Raw genomic sequence first — 23,673 nt, 5'->3', positions numbered from 1 at the left:
TGTCAACCAGTTGACTGTCCAGGCAGTCCTACCTGAAAAGGATGGTAAGATTGTTTTTTTCTGCCTAAAGGAGCCCTATTGAGTAAAACAAACAAACAAACAAACAAACAAAAAACCTTTCTTCTTAGAACTGATAGATTGCCAAAGTATGTTGCTGGCTGGAGCACTATGGTAGGAAAGGTAAAACTGCATCAGGATCACATGTCAGGATGAATTGGTTCTCTTTTGAGGGTGAAAGGCATCTTGTATAATCAATCAACTTGCCACCAAGCATCTGATTGATGTTCTTGAGGGATAGCACCATAACAGGGGCTCATGTTGTTGTCTCTTGTTGGCAGGCTAGACATTGAGCAGCAGCAGTACTAGATTAGTATTGGTGGGAAGGACCCCATCCTGTTGAGCTAATGCAAAGGTGTCATCTCAGCCACTGTGGTTACTGTTCATGAACTCATTGTCCACGCACTGGGGTGACCAAGAACAGAAACTAGATGCCAACTCCTGGTTAAGTCTTTGGTCCACTTGGTTTAATCCTCTTACATAGTGAGTGCTCTCTGGTGAAAATTCCTGTGCAGTACAGAGATTTCACCTTTTGTTCCTACTTTATAGGACCATCCACATACCTCTTTCCCAGATCTCCTCATCCCCAAACATCACGTCAGTACAGATTTCTGCCCTCAGAGAATGTTGTCCAGGTAGAAGGATTATAAGATTCTTGAAAGTTTTTCTACATTTCTATATGTGTTACCCAGGAAACTGTGGACTTCTAGGTCCTCTCTGAAAAATCTAAAACAGATGGGGAAGGAGGCTCTTATGAAAAGTAGCATTTGGAAAAGAAAGGTCTAGAGTTTGTGAGGGATGCACTGATACACACAAAAAAGAGAAAAAATATGATCAGGAAAAGGAGATTATAAATCAAGGCAAACAAGGGAAAGAAGTAAAGTGGTAGAATAGGCACTAAGGTTGATAATCAGGAGAATTGTGAGGATATTACAAAGTAGACAAGTTTTAGAAACTAAGGCATTAACCTAGATACCCCTCATCACAAATAGCTGGAATTTTTTACATAAGGGTTTGCTTACCTTTATTTCACTAATACCAGGAAACTAATGTAACTCAGATCGGAAGATAAAAATTATACATTTTAATTGTACATTTCTCTAACAATTTATAATTATGTATATGTATGGTATTATTGATGTGGATTAAGATAATTTACTGTATTTCATCTTTTTTGTGAAAAAGGTGCCATAAAGTTTTTCCTGTATTTGGATGCCTATTTGATCCTGTTTTTGTAGATTTTTAAGTTAATTTTCACCAGGAAGTAAAAACTGACTTAGAGTATACAGTTAACAATAGGACATCCTCTTTAAATGTCTTTGCCTGTACCTTGTTTGTTGCAATGGTAGCAATAGAATGAACACGCATATAATAATTGTTTACCCTGTGTGGCCTTTGGGGTCATTTTATCTGGGTTCAGATTTTAGCTCTACCTTTATAAGCTGCATGTCTTTGAGCCAGTTATGTTATCTCTATAAGCTGTAATTTTCTCAACAGTTAAATAGAAATATATTAGCCATTTCCACTCTAGTAAGGATTAAGTGAAATAATCTATGAAAAGCACTTAGGCCCAGGGCTCCCAGAGGTTTGGAGGTGGACTGGGCCAGGCCAGGACAAGGGGGCACCTCCATCAAAGTAGGCAATGCCCGAAGGCCACAGGCTGCCCACACACCTCAGGCAGGCCTGTCAGCCACCCTTCCCCTCCCTGCATACAGTCTCCAGCAGGGCCAGAGACGCCACCACTTGTTGGGAGTCTGGAGAAGGTAAGGCAGGAGAATAGGGTCTGGAGATAGGGGCCCTAAGGCTAACCTGCCCCTGACTTCTTGTAATTAAACCAAAAGAAAAATTTCAGCTTCTGATTGGTCATGAGCCAAGTCTTTACTTCAGCCTCTGATTGGTCATGGCCAAGTCTTCAGCCTCTGATTGGTTGTGGGCCTGTCCTTCATTTGCATAGGGTATAACTCCATTTCAGCCTCTGATTGATTGCAGGCCAAGTCTTCACTTCAGCCTCTGGTTGGTTGTGGGCCATCTTCATTTGCATAGGGTGTAACCAATTGGAAGCCTCTAAAGAGTGTTAGCAAGTTCTTTTAGTTAATAACCTCAGGGAACATTATATTCAGACCTCTTAAGTCACTTGCTTGAGTCTGCTCCACTCTGTAGAGTGTACTTTTGCTTCAATAAATCTATGTCGCTGTCATCTGTTGCTTTGTTTATTTTGTTCAATATATCAAGAAACTGGACAACTTGCAGTCAGGAGTTCCCATCCAGTAACAAAGGGAAGCCAAGAAGTGGGTCCTGGGGGGGAGCTCACAATCCTCCTGAAGGAAGCCATGACAAGATTGCGGCTCTGAGTGGGAGACAGGGACTGAGTGACTCAGTTCATTGCCAGAGGGTAGGACGCGGCCTTGTAATTCGACCATCCTGCTCTTGGCCCTCACTATCATGGTAGCTCTCACCACTTTAGTTATGCTGCCTACACAGACTGTGGTATCCAAGGCAGTGGGATCCTGGGAGTCCCTGAGCCTGCTTTTTTGGAAAGAGCAGGGCCTGAGCACAGGAACACTTTTTAGATATGCCTGTAGGGAGCAGGATTCCTCCACAGGCACTCATCCCGGCAGCTTCAGGCTCTTGGTTGTTACTGTTTTCATACTTGTGACAGATGATATAGACAGTCACACTGTAATGTCTGTCAATGGAAAGGGATCCCGATCTAGACTGCAAGAGAGGGTTCATGGATCTTGTACAAGAAAGAATTTGAGGCAAATCCATAGAGGAAAGTGAAAGCAAGTTTATTAGGAAGTAAAGGAATAAAAAAATGGCCCCTTTATTGGCAGAACAGCCCCAAGAGCTGCTGGTTGACTATTTTTGTGCTTATTTCTTGGTTAGATGCTAAAGGAGTGGATTATTCATGAGTTTTCTGGGAAAGGGGTGGGAAATTCCTGGAATTGAGGGTTCCTCCCCTTTTTAGGCCATATAGGGTAAGGTCCTGATATTGCCATGGCATTTGTAAACTGTCATGGTGCTGATGGAGTTGTCTTTTAGTATGCTAATACATTATAATTAGCATATAATGAGCAGTGAGGATGACCAGAGGATACTTTTGTGGCCATCTCAGGTTTTAGTGGGTTTTGGCCCACTCCTTTACTGCATTTTTTTAATTGACAATGTCTTTGTGACCTGTGCCTTGTGCCAACCTCCTATCTCATCCTGTGACTAAGAATGTCTAATCTCCTGGGAATGCAACCCAGTAGGTCTCAGCCTTATTTTACCCAGCCTCTATTCAAGATGGAGTTGCTCTGGTTCAAATGCCTCTGATAAAACCTCTGTAGAGGAGCCGGACTCAGCAGAAAGACTGTGGCCCAGACGGCAGCTGCCGAGCTGATGAAGCCTGTACTCACCCAATTTGGCCAAAGAAGCCCCCATATGCTCTGTGAAAAAGATTTCCAGAAGCTGTTGTGTCAATAACGGTCTCAAAACAAAAACAAAACCACCAACACTGAAGATCATTCTAGAGTCTGATTTAAAAACTAGGGTCAAATTCTGCAGAGACTTTCAAGTGGCAAGATACCACCCTAGTAGCCAGAGCTAAGGTCCCATCCATTACACAGGGAAAATGCTCCATTGGCCATTCCTCAGCGTCTAGTTCTGGTTTCTGAGTTCTCTCTATATTGGAGGTGTTTTAAAGCTGGAGGGACCTTTACCCACTTGCTCATTAATAGATCTGAATATGGAGATCAAGAGGGGAAGCCTTAAGTCAGAGGTCAACAAGAAAACAAAACTGACTGAGCTCTTAGTGTGTACTGGGCATTGGCTAGCTACTGGGGCTAAGGAGATGAAGAAAACATAGCCCTTCATCCAGGAGCTCAATCTAGTAAGGTAGATAGACTATTTGTTGACAGGACCAGGCTTCTCTGAAGCAGAAGGAAACTTGAAATTAGGGTAATGAGCCTCAGCAGGGATGAGCCACCACACTGTCCCAAGAGGATTATGTATGGACATAGGGCTATGACGTATCCCTGCTTTGACCCTCTAGCTGTGCTGTAGGGCTAGATGGGGCCAGGAGTGGCCCAAGCTAGGGGCTTCCATGAGCTATTTCCACTCCTCCAAGGCATTGCATAAGTAATGTCATTTATATTTGCACAGCAAAATCAAGAACACAGTTTTTTAAAATACCAGGTGCCTCCCCTACCCCCAGCTCAATGGGTGGGGTCTACCCTGGTTAATAGGTCCTTGTTTGTGTTAGAGATGGAACACTCCACAGGGTTTTCAATGGCCAGCTGTGGCCCACAGGCTGCTGGCAAGTGGAAGCAGAGCTGCAGAGCCCTTGGGAGCCACAGAGTGCCTCTGCCTGCCACACAGTGCCTACCCAGCTGCTGCCGGCCCACCTGCGGGCGGTAGTAATTAGTGATGTGCAGAATCCTGGGACTAGTGTCAGTGAACCTATGGATGCTCTGGGTGATCTGGACATGCACTGTTGTGGTGGCCTTTATGGTCAGGAGATGACATGCAGTGAGAAGAAGGGAAGAGACGGCCCAGAGGGATTCAGCCCAGGGTGAGGTCCATGGAAAGGCCAGGGCCAAAATGTTCCCAGCACCCCAGGCCAGTGGGGGCCTCATATCACCCATGCTGGAGGCCAGTCCTTGACTGCTCCAAACCCTCTGCTTAAGAGGTTCTAAATCCTGGCTGAGTGATATGGTTTGGCTCTGTGTCTCCACCCAAATCTCATCTTGAATTGTAATAATCCCCATGTGTCAAGGATGGGACCAGGTGGAGGTGACTGAATCTTGGGGGCTGTTTCCCCCATGCTGTTACTGTGATACTGAGTTCTTACCAGATCTGATGGTTTTATAAGTGTCTGGCATTTCTTCTGCTTGCTCTCATTCTCTTTCCTGCTATTCTGTGAAGAAGTGCCTTCCACCATGATTGTAAGTTTTCTGAGGCCTCCCCAGCCATGCGGCACTGTAAGTCAATTAAACCTCTTTTCTTTATAAATTACCTAGTGTCGGGTAGCAGCATGAGAATATACTATAACAGTGAGCTTCTGAGAAAGGCATGAAAAAATAGGCCTCCTGAACTTCCCCAAGTGACTGACACAAAGCACATCCCTCACACTTCACAGCACGGTGGAGAAGATCTGCAGGGGCAAACTACAGATGATCTGAATGACAGCACTGACCATTAGCAACCTGCCGAGCTGCCCAGCCAAGAAATTGCAAGATGGAAGTGACACTTGCAGGCAAAGAAGGAGAGGAAGGAAAGGCTGGAGCAGGCCAAGGCAGGAATGAAACAGCCCATGAATGTTGGGGTGAGACAACTGACCTCCCTGGCCCACACCGTGCTGAGCACCCTGCATCTGCTTGAGGGTGGTAAGAGACAATGTGGGCGATCAGGACTTGGCAGCAAAGGCGATCAGGGAAGCAGGACATAGTGGGTCCCCCAATATCCCAGCCACAAGTTCCTCTGAAGACTGTGGATGACAGTGGTAGCTTAGGTGCATCCTTATTTCCTGAGGGGAGGTTGAAGAAGCAGAATGCAGTTATGGGAAGAAATCCAAAGAAGGAAAGAACTCACAGGACAAGACCAAAGTCTGATTGGCGAGCAAGCCCTTCCTTTTCTTTTTTTTTTTTTTTAATTGAGACAGGGTCTCACTCTGTCACCCAGGCTGAAGTTCAGTGGCATGATCTTGGCTCACTACAGCCTCCACCTCCTGTGTTCAAGTGATTCTCCTTCCTCAGCCTTCTGAGTAGCTGGGATTACAGGCATGTGCCACCATGCCAGCTAATTTTTGTATTTTTAGTAGAGATGGGGTTTCACCGTGATGGTCAGGCTGGTCTCGAACTCCTGAGCCCAAGTGATCCTCCTGCCTTGGCCTCCCAAACTGCTGGGATTACAGGTATGAACCACTATGCTGGGGAGTAGGCCTTTTTGCAGGGTGCAAAGGCACAGCCTGAGAGGTAGTTCCTGAAGCAATTGCTGATCGTTCCACTCTGTCTGAACTGCACAAAGAACATGTAATGGGGCCTCAGCAACAGTCAATGGAGGAGGACACCTACTGCCTGGAACCTGACCAGAGGCTTCACAAGGTGCATGAAAACTCTAACTGCTTGTATCATACTGCTACAAGTTGTTCCAAGAACTGGGCCAAGAATTGAAGAAAAACACTTCCAGTTTTCATAGCAAGACCCCCTTCCATGAGAAAACATCTCAGGAAGGCTGAATGACTGCCACGTCCATTGAGAGAGCTCTCTGGGCACTCTGGAAAAAAAATGACCACAACAGGCAGAAGCCAGATGACTGTGAGGCCATGTTCCAGTCTTTCCAGAGTGGTCCTTTGGTTCCTGGGGCTCTGCCTGCAGCCCACAGGGCCCAGAGTGCCAGGGGAACCTGGAAGTACCAGGTCCACCAGAGCTCCCAGGAGGGAGAGAGGTCACAATGTGAGGGCTTGGGTCCAGAGCACTGGTTGATTTGATTCTGTTTTCCCTGTAGCCTGGTCCTGAATGCCCAGAGCCTCAGCAGAACATCAGCCAGTGCTGCTCCCTTTAAAGGACTTTTGATTGATCTCTTATTAGTTTAGCTACTATTCATTAGTTGATGCTGAAATCGCCCTTATTGAAGTTTGATAGATAGTGTTACATTTGTATGATACTGTTTTTCAAATAAAGATTGTTTAATATGAAAAAAAGTAAAGCACTTAGTACAATACATGGCATATTGTACAGTTAAATAAATATTGTGATTATTACTGTTACGTAAAAAGTACACATCGGTTGGGTGCAGTGGCTCACACTTGTAATCCCAGCATTTTGGGAGGCTGAGGCAGGTGAATCACCTGAGGTCAGGAGTTCAAAACCAGCCTGGCCAACATGGCAAAACCCTGTCTCTACTAAAAATACAAAAAATTAGCTGGCCATGGTGGCAGGCATCTGTAATCCCAGATACTTGGGAGGCTGAGGCAGGAGAATTGCTTGAACCTGGGAGGTGGAGGTTGCAGTGAGCCGAGATCATGCCATTGCACTCAAACCTGAGTGACAGAGTGAGACTCCATCTCAACAAAAAGAAAAAAAAAGGACACATCATAGAATTATGAAATCACAGAATGTTAGGTATACAAGACATTGGCTAGTGAAGAAATTGTCATTTCCTATTTTGTTTAGAACATGAGTACATAGAAAATTTTACTATTTATATTTTCAGGAATCCTTAAACACATTACTTAAACAGCTAGAAAAAGAGAAGAGGACTCTTGAAAGTCAAGTGAAATACTATGCATTTAAACTTGAACAAGAATCAAAGGTTTGTTTTTACTCTATGTTTAGCAATTCCTTTGAAACTGCCGTTATTTCTAATGTTATCTACAAAACTACTCTGTAATTATCATAAAATGCTTACAAGATTATTTTCTACACTATGGAGACATAAACCTTAACTTAGTCTTGCTAGGATTGCTCATCTTCTCATATGTTGGATTCTTTACTTTTGTATCTTCACATAGGCTTACCACAGGATCGACAATAAATGCCGTACATACCTAGCTGAAGTGTCTCAGGTAACTCTTTTTATTTCAAATTCTTAGTGTTTCCTCTTACTACAAATTATATTTTTCACTTTTCTAGGTTTGTATTTGGTTTGGGAGAGAAGCAGATGTTGGAATTAAGTTTCTAAATATGGAGGGTAAACAGAAAAATATACTACTTGTACAAAAGGTAAAAATGGCCATGCCTGTAACCCCAGCACTTTGGGAGGCCGAGGAGGGCAGATCACGAAGTCAGGTGTTCAAGACCAGCCTGGCCAACATAGTGAAACCCTGAATCTACTAGAAATACAAAAAAATTAGCCAGGTGTGGTGGTAGGTACTTGTAGTCCCAGCTACTCGGGAGGTAAGGCAGAATAGCTTGAACCCGAGAAGTAGGGGTTGCAGTGAGCCGAGATGGCACCATTGCACTCCAGCCTGGGTGACAAAGCAAGACTCCATCTCAAAAAAAAAAAAAAAAAAAAAAAAGGTAAAAAGGACATAACAGTTTTCCAAATTAGGAGGTTATTTTTCATATTTGCTTCCTTAATTAATCCTTTTAGTTTCACCTCTAATCACTGGAATTCAAACAGGTTGCTGCTCTCTGTGCTATCATGAAATCAAAGGCACTTCACTTTACAGTTATGCATGGTGAGACCTGAGAGATAAGAACTGCTGTTGGTAGAAGTGTGTACTTATCCATACAGGACAGGGAGCTGATCAGTAAGTTGTGAAAGATGTTGCATCTATTTTCAAGCTATTCAATTGCTTTCCATTTTATTTATGATATTGTTGGTATTGTAGAGTTTTTATTTTGATGTTGTCAGAGCCACCTTTTATTTATGATTTCTAATGTTACAGTTAAAAAGACCATCTCAATGTTTCATAGTGTTCATCACATCTTTTAGTACTTGTATAGCGTAATATCCGACATTAACTATTTAATCAGTATTAATCTTATTTTGGGGTATGTTTTAGGATTAGGTTGTAAACTCAGTTTTCAATGTGTGCCATCTAAATGGAAGTGTCCAAAGAGCAGCTGGACATACATGACTCTCAGGAAGCAAAGATTTGAAAATTCTTATCATATAAAAAGTGAAGTCGTTGAATGAATGAAATGCACTGGGGAGAATACACAGCGGGAAAAGAAAACATCTAGGATATAACTCTAAAGAAGTTCAGCAGTGACAGTCAAGGGAAGAAGAGCCGAAAAGAGTGTTGGAATCCTGAAGACATAGCTAGGTCAGAAAAGGAGGTAGAGGATTTTGAGAATGAGATTGGCGTATAGAACAATTTGCTAATCACCAATTCGGAATATCTAGATGGATTAATGAAAGGGTTGAGAGGAAGGGCATTAGGTTTGGGGATTAGAGCCAATAAGGGGATATTTAGAAATTTTTGAGAAAGTCAGGTCTACAGTGGGTAAAAGGCAGTGTGGGTTTTAATGTTGACTAAGGTAAGTAAGACATTGAGACAAGATAGGATCAATCCTTGTAGTTTCTTGTCTGTAAAATGGATGATTAGCTTAAACTTCATGGTCCTTGATACTGGGTTGGATGCACTGATTACTCCTAGAACACAGGCACCCTTATGCCTTTCCTCAGACTGTGCTTGAAGATGCTCCTTCTCATACATGTCAATTCCACTTCCTTCAAGGTCTAGCACAAACACTACATGATGTAAAGACTAGACTGTAGAGCCATTGCAAATCTGAATCTGAATCCCAGCTCTGTGCTTAGTACTGTGTGACCTTTCTGGGCCTTAATTTCCTTCCTCGCCTGTGAAAAGGAAATATCAATATCTTGAAAGGATTTTGTATGTAGAAAAATAATATATGTGAAGTGCTGAGTGAAATTTCTGGCATATAATAGGTTGTAAATTCCAGGAAATGATGAATATCACTTTCCTGTGTTTCTTTCCTGATCCTCCTAGCCCCTCTCTGTGACAGGGGCACCAGAATTTCTACTTGCCTTAGCCTTCCACCTGGTCCCTTATTGCTGATTTATCTGTTTGCTTCACTCAGCTGTAGGTTTCTCCCTGAGGTCAGTCAGGGTGACTCATGCTTTCTATTCCCTTTCACAAAGAGTGGCAAAAAGTAAATATGCAAAATTACTTACTAAACTGAACATAAAACAGAATTTATGTTCATAATCGTAAGCCCAAGTAATTAAGAAAAAGGTAATATATAACACATTGTTGGAGGATTTTTGTAAGGTTAAAAATAAAGTCTTTTGTCCTCAAAGCTTTCATTTACCTTTGTTTATCTGAAAAATTCACTTATGTGAAATAATCCTACTCTGACTCTACAGGATCACTGACCATATGATAAAAGCCTATTTTAACAGCTTCCCAGGAAGATGTTAATCCTGTCCCCAGTATAAATGTTAATAAGGATTTTCACTCTAGAGTGAATTGTTAATCTTTATAGTGAAGGACAGTTCCAACTATGTGGACACTGTGGTGATTGGAAAGGTTAATGGATGATTTGCAGTTCTCTCCATGCTGAATACGTAAATAATTGATTTATTGGCAGATAACTAGAGCTATTTGCTGAGTGTGCTGTTTATCCTTCTACTGCTGTCCTTTCTGTAGCTTTGTCTCACTCTTGATTCATTGTTTTGAATGAAACAGTTTCCCCCTATCGGGAGTTGTCTGATATGCACAATTTAAGTACAGAATGGACATTGCTTTTTAATACATAAGTATATTGCATTATTTAAAGTCAGGCAGAAAGACTGATTAGAATTTTTTACAACACATAATAAAGTTAAGTTTTAGTTTCTATCCTCGTAAATATAAAATTTTAGCAATGGCTCTGAGAGATTGAGAAAAATAATGCTTTTAGCTTACAGATAAGGAATCTGAGGCTATGCTATTTCATTATCAGGAAGTTCTAATTGTTAAAATTGTTAAAACATCATATGATGCCTCTTATTCTCCTTTCCTGAAACTTCCTTAAAACCCATTGATTTAGTTACATCCTCTGAAGAATAAGAACAAGTCTATACTCTTCCTACATAATAGTTTTTCAAAGATTTGTAAATGACTATCGGTCTTCCCGTAGTTTTTTGTTTTGTTTTGTTTTGTTTTCTAATCTAAAATATTAAGTTGCATTAGCCATTCCTCATGACATAGGTTCCAGACTGCCCAAGTATTTCTGGTGACTTTTTGGACAATTCTGTTATTGTTCATTTAAAAATATGGCTCCCTAGGTTTAAATTTAATACTTGAGATGTAATCTCAACAGCTTAGTTACCAAAGCCTTAACCAACTCTACCACACCCATTTTTCTTCTCTGCTGCCTGATCATTCTGAAATACAGATAGAACAGTGCTGTTTCCTGTTAAAAACCTTCAGTTTGCATTGCCCAGAAGATCACAGCAAAGCTCTGTCATGTGGTCTCCACAGGGTCCTCTCCAACTTGGCTGTGCCTGTCTCTGCAGCATTATTCCTGCTAATATCCTGGACTGCATTTAGACCAAATGCTATGTGCAATTCCTGGATATATCTGCTGCTTTATACCTAAGGTCCTTACTGTTCCTTCTGCCTGGAATATCCTTTCCCTAGTTCTTAATTGGCTACTCTTCCATGTGAAGCCCTCCCCCACCACCCTCAATTAGCTTCATCTGTACGCTTACAAAGCACCTGTGCACATCTCTATCAAGGCACTTAACTGTAATCACCTATTTATTTTGCTGTTTCCCCAATAGAACCATGACCCATTTGTCTTTGTACCTGAGTGCTTAATGTAGTGGCAGCATACAGTACTTGCTCAATAACATTAGCTAAACGAATGAATGAATGAATTCCATTTTCGGTTCCAATATACCCAAACCTTTCACTCATATCAAGTGATCTACATCTTAGCTCACACACAAAAAGACAGTCTATCAGGTGTGAAACTCAACTTTCCTACTTTTTATTTTCAAATTTATTCACATCTTTATCCACTGTTCCTGTTCTTCCTGTCTTAAAGGAAAACGATCCCAAACCTCTTCCCCAGTCCGTTGCCTCTAAGACTTACTTAATAATATTCCTTCTCATATTTTTAATCTCTCTTTCATTGCCTTTGGCTTAACCTTTGCTTGTGACATGCTCAACCCTCCCACCAAACAAAATAAAAACAAACCTTTACTTTACCATTAACTGTCTTCATAAAACTTCTATCTTAGCTTTCTGTTTCTAAGCCAAACTTCGTGAGTAAATGAATATGCTCATTGCCCTTGCTTTTTAGTCCTTGATCTCTTTTTATTTCTCTTGTGACCCCTCTATTATGCTTTCACCCAGTTTATCTCCTAATAGCCAAATATAGCAACTCCTTTTCAAGTTTGGTGAAGCATCTGTGAGGCATTTCACACTGCCAACCATGCTCACTTCTTTGAATACTCCCCATTCTCCCTGACTTGACTTCCATGATAGTATTTTTTCCTGGGTTTTCTTGTTGTTTAAATGATGGCCTATCTTTGGTGATTGTCCTATCCCTTAAAAGTTGCTTTCTCAAGTTGATATTATTGATTCTCTTCCTTCTCTGTGTACCCTTAACGAATGATCTCATTCACTCTTGGCTTCAATTGCCATCTCTAAAGTCATCAGCCCCAGTTGTTTCTGAATTGCAGATTACATTTATACTGCCTCCTAGAAGTCTCCACTTTTATATCCTGGAGGAATTTCAAGGTAGGCAAAAGTGAAAATATTGTCTTTCTATTTCTGCCTTAAAATACTAAAGTTTCTATTATCTTATGTACCAAAATGGCAGGGTGCATGTATTATCTATATTTAGTGTCTGCTGCAAGAAATTTTAATGATCTATACCACACAGGTTATATGGTTTTCACAATTCCCTCCGAATTTTTTTTAATAAGTCACATGGACTACGGGGCTGAGATGGGGGATTTCCAGAATCTTTAGAGGCTTGATAATAATGGAGAAGATCAGACTTTCCCATTTTTCTCTGCTTCTCTTACACATGCTGCAAAAGAACCTGTGGGAGAGTTAATTGAGAATTGACTCTCTCTCTTATTTCTGAACTCAATTATGAACTTAGAGGATAAACAGTCACATTTTTGTATTTCAGGGTTCTAGTTTACATCAAGTTTCTAAAAGGCAACAGATGGATCAACTGCCTAGGATGCAAGAGAATTCAGTGAAAACGTAAGTCTAGCTCTATATGTTCTTTCTGATTCATTACATTTGCACATAAATGGCACTGACAAAACAGGTGTCCACTACATTGTGGAAGCGGAACTTCTAGGTTTTATAGCAATAATATAAAATAGCAGATGGTAAGAGAACTTAAAGAAGTTTGTGATCTTTTCCACTATTTGTACACATTTCTTTTTTAGATCCCAGAGGCATTTTTAGTCCTCAAACACAGTAATATATTATTTTTTAAGCTAAAATAATATGTATCCAGGAGAGCTTAAAACTGCACCATTAACAATGACATAAACACAGGCATACCTTGGGGATATTATGGGTTTGGTTCCGGACCATTATAATAAAGTGAGTATCACAATAAAGTGAGTTACACAAATTTTGGGGTTCTCAGTGTATATAAAAGTTATTTTTATACCATTACTGTAAGTCTATTAAGTGTGCAATAGCATTATGTCTAAAAACAATGTAGATACCTTAATTTAAAAAGCTTTTATTCTGAAAATGCTATTGATTATCTGAGCCTTCAGTGAGTTGTAATCTTTTTGCTGGTGGAGGGTCTTGCCTCCATGTTGATGGCTGCTGACGGATCAGGGTGGTGGTTGGTGAAAGCTGAGGTACCTGTGGCAAATTCTGAAAACAGGGCACCGATCTGCTGCACCAACTGTCTCTTTTATGAAAGATGTCTCTATCATATGTGTTGTGGTTTGATAGCATTTTACTCACAGTAGAACTTCTTTCAAACTTGGGGTTAGTCTTTTCAAATTCTGTTGCCACTTTATCGACTAAGCTCATAGAATATTCTAAATCCTTGGCTGTTGTTTCAAAAATGACATCACGGCATCTTTATGAGGAGCAGATTTCATCTCAAGAGACCACTTTCTTTGCTCATCTGTAAGAAGCAACTCCTCATCCATTCAAGTTTTATCATGACATTGAAGCAATTCATTCAAGTTTTATCTTGAGATTGCAGCCTGAAGAGATGACTGGATTGCTATTTCCAAAACATCTATAGTGACTTCCTCCGCTGAAGTCTTGTACCCCTCAAAGTCATCTCTGAGGGTTGGAATCAGCATCTTCCAAACTTCTTTTAATGTTGACATTTTTTACCTTCTCTCATAAATCACAAATGTTCTTAGTGGCATCTAGAATGATGAATCCTTTCCAGAAGGCTTTCTTCCAGACCCATCAGAGGAATCACTATCTATGGCAGGTATAACCTTATGAAATGTATTTTCTTAAATGATAAGACTTGAAAGTTAAAATTACTCCTTGATCAGGGCACCAGAATAGATTGTATGTTAACAGGCATTTAAACAGCATTTATCCCTTGTGTATCTCCCTCAGAGTTCTTGTAACCAGGTACATTTGTAATATTTTGAAAAGAATTTAATTTTCTGAGCAGTAAGTCTCAACAGTGGGCTTAAAATATTCAATAAATAATGCTGTAAACGAAATTCTGTGCTTTCATCTGAGCTTTATTTCATTTACAGTGTATGGGAAGAGTAGGTTTAGCATAATTCCTAGGATTTTCAGAATGGTAAATGAGCATTTGCTTTAACATAAAGTCACTGGCTGCATTAGCCTTGGACAAGTCAACCTGTTTTTTGATGCTTTGCAGCCAGGCATTGTCTTCTGCTCTGTAGCTAGGAATGTCCTAGATGGCATCTTTTTTCCAACAGAGGCTGTTTGTTCACATTGAAAATCTGTTGGTTAGTATAGTTGCCTTCATCAGAGCTCTTAGCTCGTTCTTCTGGAGAATTTGCTGCACTACTTCATCAGCACTTGCTGCTTCACCTGGAACTCTTATGTTATGGAGGGGGCTTCTTTTCTTAACTCATGAACCAACCTCGGCTGGCTTCCAGCTTTTCTTCTGCAGCTTTCTCACCTCTCTCAGCCTTCAGAGAATCGAAGGGATTGAGGATCTTACTCTTGATTAGGTTTTTGCTTTAGAGAATACTGTAGCTTCTTTGGTCTTTTATCCAGACCACTCAAACTTTCTCCCTATCAGCAAGAAGGCTGTTTTGCTTCCTTATCATTTGTGTGTTCACTAGAGTGGTATTTTTAATTTCTTTTAAGAATCTTCCCTTTGCATTTACAACTTGGCTTAACTGTTTGGCACAAGAGGCCTAGCTTTCAGCCTACCTCAGCTTTCAACATACCTTCTTCACTAAATGACTAAGCTTATCATTTCTAGCCAAATTAAAGTGAGAGGTGTGCAACTCTCCCTTTTACTTAACACCATAGCAAGGTGACTCATTGGCCTAATCTCAGTATTGTTGAGTGAATAGAGAGGCCCAAAGAGAGGGTGAGAGACCCAGGAATGGCTGGTTGGCAGAGCAGTCAGAACCTACATACCTTTATTAAATAGTTTGCTGTTTTCTGTGGGCATGGTTCATGGCTCCCCAAAACAATTACAGTAGTAACATCAAAGATCACTGATCACCATAACAGATAAAGTAATGAAAGTTTGAAATATTGTAAGAATTACCAAAATATGATGCAGACATGAAATGAACATATGCTACTGGAAAAATGATGCTGATAGACTTGCTCAACACAGGGTTGCCACTAATCTTCAATTTGTAAAAATGCAGTATTATTGAAGCATAATAAGACAAGGTATGCCTGAATAATTACAGCATCAGCCCTACGCTAAATATGTTCACTGGAGTGGACACTAAAATAATCATAGATGACAGTGCAGTTTAAACTGTTTTCCTGTGTAAACAAAACCAATTTAGGATAGATAAAGAACAGAGGGCCTGGTACAATGACTCATGCCTGTCATACAGCACTTTGGGAGGCTGAGGCAGGAGGATTCCTTGAGGCCTCAAGTTCAAGACCAACTTGGGAAACATAGCAAGACTCTGTCTCTACAAAAAATTAGAAAAATTGACTGGTTGTGGTGGTGTGCACTGTAGTCTCAGTTGCTTGGGAGGCTGAGACAGGGGGATCACTTGAGCCCAGAAGGTCAAGGCTGCAGTGAGCCATGATTGCACCACTGTAATCCAACCTGTCAACAGAGCAAGACACTGTCTCTTAAGAAAAAAAAACCGGGAATGTTTTGTAAGTTTAGAAGGTTATATATATATATACACAATTTTTCCTGGTCCTGTACTAAATACAGAAGAATTACTCAGGTAAACCTTCTCTGAGTAACTTTATTCCATGTAGGGGAAAACGTTCATATATAACTTAACACTATAAAAAATTAAACCAAGATGTGAATCAGCTGTAAGTCAGAATCCTTTTTAAATTTAGATCAAGGTAAGAGGCACTCAAGTATAGCAGATTTCTTTGGTGGAGATTAATGAGATAGCATTAAATATATTTAGTTAGATAAAGTATATTCTTTCTTGAATAGTCAAATGCTTTAAATTATTATTCATTATCTTTATACATTTTCATTATTGGAAATATAATGTAGTTTAAATATTAAAATAAATTCTGACACAGGACTTCCCTAGAAAAACTATTATACCACTGTGTCAGAGTCCCCAAGACCACTCCCATATTCAGTGATTCATTAGAAGAATTAATAAGGATTGGCAAATTCTTGTACTTGCGTCTAATATATATTTTCATTTTTTCTTTCTTTATCCAATCCATGTGCCTCACAGGGAATTTATAGCAAAGGAATACAAAGCAAAATCAATGAAAGGATAAGGCACATGGGATGGATTCTAAGAAAACTAGGCCCAAGCTTCCAAAATTTTTCTCCAGGTTAGGGTCACAATAGTTAATTTAACTCCAGCAAGGAGTTGCAATAGCAGGTATGACAGTATATGAAGTTTTATCTACCAGAGAAGCTCATTAGATACTTAGCCCCCAGTGTTTCTTCCTTTTTTTTGGGGGGGGGGAAGAAAAGAAAGAAAAAAGGAGTGAAGGAGAGGAAGAAAGAGGAAGAAAAAGAGGGAGAGAGAACGGGAATATTGCTTTATTCTAAAAATGGGTATTAATAATGGCCGATCAATATTTTGTGTATTTAAAGTGGAGAGCAGTGTAGCCCCGTGTTTCTATTGGGAACAGATCACATAGGCTTCCTCTGCCTGGCATGCACCAGAATTCCAGACTCCCAGAAGGAGAACAGGTGTTCAGTATAAACCACATTGTTTGTACAAATAGCATAGGCACAGTGAATCATTAAAGGTTTATATCAGCTTAGGGAACTGTTTACCCGTAAGTTGCCGGATACCAGCCAAGAACCAACCTCGCAAGCAGGCTTTTCCAAAGACAGTACTCTCAAGCCTGCTATGTTGACTTTTCTGTACAACCACCCTAAATATTTTTATTAACATCTTTCAGTTCAGATTTATTTTCCAACTTATATCTGTTCTAAAAATAAATACCTCTGTTATTCAAATTTGCTTAAATAGTGAAGAGGGAAATATTTCAAAAATGAAAGTTAAACTTCTGTATTATAATCATGTATTAGCACATACACACATATATATCACCAGAATATAGCTCTATGAGGGCAGTTTGGTTTTCCATTGAGTATTGCTGGGAGTAGGATCTCTCAGCGAGTAGACTGTTAAATGGGAGTCAGCATGCAGGAAGTTTATTTTATTTACATATTTATTTATTTATTTAGAGATGGAGTCTGGCTCTGTCACCTAGGCTAGAGTGCAGTGGTGTAATCTGTTCGCTGCAACCACCGCCTCCTGGGTTCAAATTATTCTCCTGCATCATCTTCCCAAACAGCTGGGATTACAGGTGTGTGCCACCATGCCTGACTAATTTTTGTATTTTTAGTAGAGCTAGGGTTTCACCATGTTGACCATGCTGTTCTTGAACTCCTGGCCTCAAACGGCCCTCCTGCCTTGGCCTCCCAAAATGCTGAGATTACAGGCATGAGCCATTTCACCTGGCCAGGAAGTTTGAGTGAGGGTTCTTAGGATCAACACCTGTGGGGGAAGGCTAGGAACCAGGTTTGGGCACAGGGAGTAGGGCTATAGTGCAGCTGCAGTTCATGTACCAAGCTGATTTATGCATGACTCAAGTGTGCACCTTTTTCCTCTTGCAGAAAGACCCAGACCATTATCCCTGGGGAATCTGAGCTTCTGTTTATCATGTCCTTTCCAGGTCATGGCTAAGATACTTATCCACTTACTGTCAAAATTGGGCAAGTTAGTACCAAAGGACAACCAAGTAGATCACCTGGATGCCAAACCCATTCCTCCTCACCCCCTTATGTAGCAGTAGCTGTGAATCAGGCTGATAATCAGCTTGTCTGTGCGGCCCTCCATGCCACAGGTCTGAACTGGAGCTTAAGGTGCATCGAGATGGGTGGCAGGGTCTGGGATACATGCCCTTTCAGCTGGTTTGTGCCTTCCAGCACTGCTTGTGCTTGATCCCAGATCAATCACTTCCATCTCTGATGACACTTATTGTTGAATAGAGTGCCTGGCATAAATTGGTGTTTAATAATTTTTGAATGAATTTATGACTAAATGGTCAAATGAAGAAAACATCCTCTACACTCTCTGAAACTGTAATGCAAATCACTTATGTAATAGAAAGATTTCTATATCTCTCTAATAATCCAAATTAGGTATATATAATTAGTACTACCTCAAAATATTGCTTTTCTTACTGGATTAACTCTGGAAATTTTTGTTGATTATTCAAATTTGAGTCTTTAAAGGAAGTTACGGTATTAGGCACCTCACAGAATGGGATAATCAAATGGTCAATGGTCATGTGAAGAGAGACTCAGCACTATTACTTGTCAGCAGAATGCAAATTAAAACTACAAGATACAACCACAAATTTTGAAGATTGATGATTCCAAGTGTTGTCAAGGATGTGGAGGAATAGGGGATTCTCATACACTGTGGGTAGGAGTATAAATTTCTATAACCACTGTAGAATATTGTATTAGTTCATTCTTACATTGCTATAAAGAACTACCTGAGAGTCGGTAAGAAAAGTTTAATTCAATCACAGTCCTACAGGCTGTACAGGAAACATGGCTGGGGAGCCCTCAGGAAACTTACAGTCATGGTGGAAGGGCGAAGGGGAAGCAAGCACCTTCTTCACGTGGCAGAGCAGGAGAGAGAGTGAATGGGGAAGTGCTGCATACTTTCAACAACCAGATTTTGTGAGAACTTACTATCGCAAGAACACTAAGGGGGAGATCCGCAGCCAGGATCCAGTGACCTCCCACCAGGTCACTCCCCCAGCACCAGGGATTATAATTCAACATGAGATTTGGGTTAGGGACACAGAGCCAAACCATATCAAATACATTTTAGCATTACTTTCTATATTTAGCTGATTATACACCTTCTCTATAACCCAATAATTCTAGTGATATATCAAATAGAATGGTACATACATTTATGCCAAAAGAATAAGAATGTTTGTAGCAGCTTTATTCTTGACAGTTCAAAACTGAATATAGCCTAAATGTCCATCAGTAGTGGAATGGATAAAAATTATATATATATATATATATGTATATGAGTAATAACAATAAAAGCTAATATACCTCACACAGCATTATGGATAATTCTCAGTATTGAGTGAAGTAGGTCAGAAATAAAAGAATATGTACAATGTGATCTCATTTAAAGTTCAAAGATAAAATTAAACTGTGATGTCAGAAGATAAGCTAGTTATTATTAATACCAGTAGAAAGGAAGAAGTAAATAATAATTGTGAGCAGCAGGCTGGCATCTTCCAGTATGATGATAATATTCTATTGATTGACCTAAGTGGTGTTTACATCAGTATTTGCTTTATTATAATTCATGGATTGGTACATTTATGATTTGAGAACTTTCAATCAAGTCTCCATAGCTTTTAATGTTTGATTTGGTGGATATTCTCATATGTGCTAATATTAAAATATTGACTTACACAGTTTTCCTAATGTTCAGAACTAATCAGAATATTTGAAAATACACCAGTAAATGTGAAATTCTCTTTTAAAACTGTAGCAGAAAGGGATAGTGCCTGACTGAATATTAGCTATTACAGTCCTACTATGTAGAATTATGGCCACAAATGAAGAAGATAACTGTACTGCTGCTGAAGGATGTATTCTAGGGATCTTTACATACACCAGTTTGACGACAGCCTCTTTATGATTAAATGGGAGAAACAGTCTTTTTAGGATAAGTTTAGTAAGTTGCCAAAACGTCTAGAGAAGTTAATAAGTAACTTTTTTGACTGTGACCCATGGCGTATGTTAACTGTGAAAAATCACATTCCTGAAAGCAAGGAGCTCAAAACGGATACCATGGGAATAGTTCTTAAAAATTGAAAACTATAGTTTATTTTTTTATTGAGTGTGAAACCTCATTTTTTTCTGTTTATGAACAGTTTTAAAGTGACTAAAATCCCTAAAGGAAGAAAATAACCAAGGAGCAAGCCATTGGTGCCCTGGAGCAAAAGAATCTGAGGGAAATTGATTCTAGGACTTGGTAAGAGACAGATTGTTAGGGGCATGTCCTTCTGATTTTGATTTTTTTTAAAGCAGCTACAGTAGAGATAACACAACCAAAATATTCAACAGTAAAGGAATAAGCCAATACCTATGTTAATATAAGGAAGTTGCCAAAATTACATTCTAGCAAAGAACATTACTGATAAAGAAAAACACTTACCTATAGTAATAAACAAAAATTATAGTACAAAATATGTTAGTGAAATTATGGATGATTTATATTTACACCTCTTAGGTTTTATATACGAATATGCATATCTTATAATCATTTTAAATAATTTTATGTTAAAAGAGAAAAGTCAAGGGACAGTCCAGATAGACTATGGAAATTCTCAAGTTAAAATAGCAGTGTAAATACTGTATAACTAATACAGTACAGTATTTTAAAAAATAGTAAGAAGCAAGGTGGTACAGTAGTCCTCTCTTACCCAAGGGAGATACATTCCAAAGACCACCAGTGGATGCTGAAACCATGGATAGTACTGCACCCTATGCTATGTTTTTTTTTTTACACATACGTAGTTATCTATGATTAAATTTACAAATTACGCACAGGAAGAGATTAGCAGTAACTAATAATACAACTTAACTATAAAGCATACTGTAATGAACGTTATAGGAATGTGGTGTGTCTCTCTCTCAAAATAGCTTATTGTACCATAATCACCTATTTTCAGACCATGGCTGACCACAGGTAACTGAAACTGTGGAAAGTAAAACCATGAATAAAGGGGGGACAAGTGTAGATGAAAATCAGCACTGACTTTGGAGCAGATAGACCCATCAGTTTTTGCCTCCACTACTTATTACTTAATGTGGCTTTATATAAGTAACCACTCTCAGATTCCATTTTCTTAGCCATAAGATGCAGAGATGAAACCCAAAAAGAATGATAGGTATGAGAATTAGAGGTTATTAAAAAAATCCCTAACTCAATAAACATTATCATTACTATAGTCCTTTATTGAATATAAAGAATCAGCAAAGTAATAATATATTTATTTGTGAGGACAGAAAAGTACATATGACAATAATGTGGAACTGCAAGTGACTGTTATGCTATTAATAACAAACTTACAGAAGGCTTAGCCACTATTGTTTATTTAAAAACCATAATACTCAGGACTGTAGAATGGCTTCTCAACTTTCTTAATGGTGACTGACACCATATTGTGATCCCTATATATATAATTACTTATATATATAAATAATTTTATATTTATTATTATAAATATATATTATATCATGTATATAAACATATATATAATTATATATGTTTATATATAGATACATAGATATTATATCTATATGTTTCTCTCTCTATATATATATATAAATATAGACCCACATATATATTTCTATATTTAACAACTTATGAAATATTTTCTCTTACTCTGTGGGATGCATGTTGATATTTCTTTTTCTGTCCTTTTTTTTTTTTTGAGACAGAGTTTTGCTCTTGTTACCCAGGCTGGAGTGCAATGGCACAATCTCAGCTCACCGCAACCTCCGCCTCCTGGGTTCAGGCAATTCTCCTGCCTCAGCCTCCTGAGTAGCTGGGATTACAGGCACACACCACCATGCCCAGCTAATATTTTGTATTTTTAGTAGAGACGGGGTTTCACCATGTTGACCAGGATGGTATCGATCTCTTGACCTCATGATCCACCCGCCTCGGCCTCCTCAAAGTGCTGGGATTACAGGTTTGAGCCACCGCGCCCGGCACTTTTTTCTTTTTTTTTAAAGAGTCAGGTCTTGCTCTGTAGCTCAGGCTAGATTGCAGTGTCAATGATAGCTCTTTGTAACCCTAAACTCCCAGCTCAAGAGATCCCCCTGCCTCAGCCTCCTGAGTAGCTCGGACTATAGACATGACCCACCATGTCCAGCTAATTTTTTAATTTTTTGTAGAGAATAGAGACAGGGTCTTGCCATGTTTTTCAGGCTGGTCTTAATCTCCTGGGCTCAAGCAGTCTCCTACCTTGCCCTCCCAAAATGCTGGGATTGCAGGCATGAATCACTGCACCTGGCCCCTTTTCTGTTTTTTCAATTAATGTATGTTCTTTTCCCTCTTCTGTTTCCTTTTCTGTTATTTTTATATTGCTATTGTAATTCAGTAAATCAATCCACTAATGTGCATTCTGCAGTTTGGAAAACACTGCTCTAAAAGACATTTAGGAGATTAAACATCTTTTACCATTGAAGTACCTCAGCTTCATCATTAGTGTCATTAGTCAGTTATTATTCAGACATTAGTGCCATCATGTTAGTTAGATCTTTTAGAAATGGGCCGTATTTCGAAGCTACTCAGAGTATTCTTAGTGTAATAGAAAATCATTTAGTGCTATACATAATAAATATCTATAATGAGCTATATTAATTAAATATAATAATTGAGTGGTTATGGTTTCATATTTCACCAGAAAAAATTATTTTTAAACATCATTAATAAAGAAATTTTAACAGGAAATGGATTATTCCCAAAGCACATTTAAAAAATATTTTTTAATTGAGATATTACTCACATACCAAAAAATTTATCCTTTTAGCATACAACTCTGTATCTTTAGTACATTGGAAGGCTGAGGCGGGATGATCACTTGAGCCTAGGAGTTTAAGGCTGCAATGAGCTGTGATTGTGCCACTGCATTGCAGCCTGGGCAACAGAGCCAGACCCAATTTAAAACAAATTTAAATAAAAATAATAAAGTAAAGTATACAGGTCAGTGATTTTTAGTATGTTCATGGGATCATGCAAGCATCACCACTAACTGATTCCAGAACATTTTCCTCACCCCAAAAAGAAAGCCTGTACAAATGAGCAGTCAGTTCTCAAACTCCCTTCCAGTAAACTCCTGGCAATCACTAATCTGCTGTCTTTCTGGTTTTCTCTGGTTTTGTTATTTCATATATAGTCAATCATATATAGTCAATCATCATTAAGGAATGATGGGGACATGTGAGAAGTGTCTCATATGGCAATTTTTTCATCGTGCAAATCATAGAGTGTGCTTACAAAACCCTAGATGGTAGAGCCTACAACACAGCTAGCTATACTGTATAGCCTATTGCTCCTAAATTACAAACCTGTGCAGTATATTGCTATACTGAATGCTCTGGCAATTGTAACACAATGGTAAGTATTTGTGTATATAAAAATAGAAAAGGTACAACAAAAATACAGTATTATAATCTTACAAGAATACTGTCATATATGCAGTCCATTGCTGATTGAAATGTTATATGGCACATTTCCAACTGTAAGTGAGAACATACAATATGTGAACTTGTATGTTTAACTTCTGCCACTTAATATAACATTTTCAAGGTAGGTTCATCCATGTTGGAACATAAATGAGTTATTTATTCCTTATTGTGGCAGAGTAATATTTCAGTTTTTGGATATACCACATTTTATTTATCCATTCATCAACTGATGGACATTTGCGTGTTTACACCTCTTCACCATTATGAATAATGAGTGCTACTATGAACATCC

General features: G+C 39.2%; 1 protein-coding gene across 7 annotated transcripts in view; it reads left to right on the top strand.

Annotated features, from left to right (window-relative positions):
- Nucleotides 1–23,673, top strand: part of CCDC169 (coiled-coil domain containing 169) — a 72,106-nt gene that overhangs the window by 35,454 nt on the left and 12,979 nt on the right. For all 7 annotated transcript variants that reach the window (XR_004743772.3, XR_004743773.3, XM_035302479.3 and 4 more), the window contains 3 exons: nt 7,252–7,350; nt 7,550–7,603; nt 12,642–12,718. Coding sequence is in view for 5 of the 7 variants with exons in the window: in XM_035302479.3 (XP_035158370.1) it covers nt 7,252–7,350; nt 7,550–7,603; nt 12,642–12,718 (230 nt within the window). In the remaining 2 variants the exon portion in view is untranslated. The remainder of the gene's footprint in view (nt 1–7,251; nt 7,351–7,549; nt 7,604–12,641; nt 12,719–23,673) is intronic.

Source organism: Callithrix jacchus, chromosome 5 (genome assembly GCF_049354715.1).
Source record: "Callithrix jacchus isolate 240 chromosome 5, calJac240_pri, whole genome shotgun sequence".
In the NCBI taxonomy this organism is placed as follows: domain Eukaryota; kingdom Metazoa; phylum Chordata; class Mammalia; order Primates; family Cebidae; genus Callithrix; species Callithrix jacchus.
The sequence above is the reverse complement of the archived record's forward strand: the minus strand, read 5'-3'. Positions and strand labels throughout refer to the sequence as shown.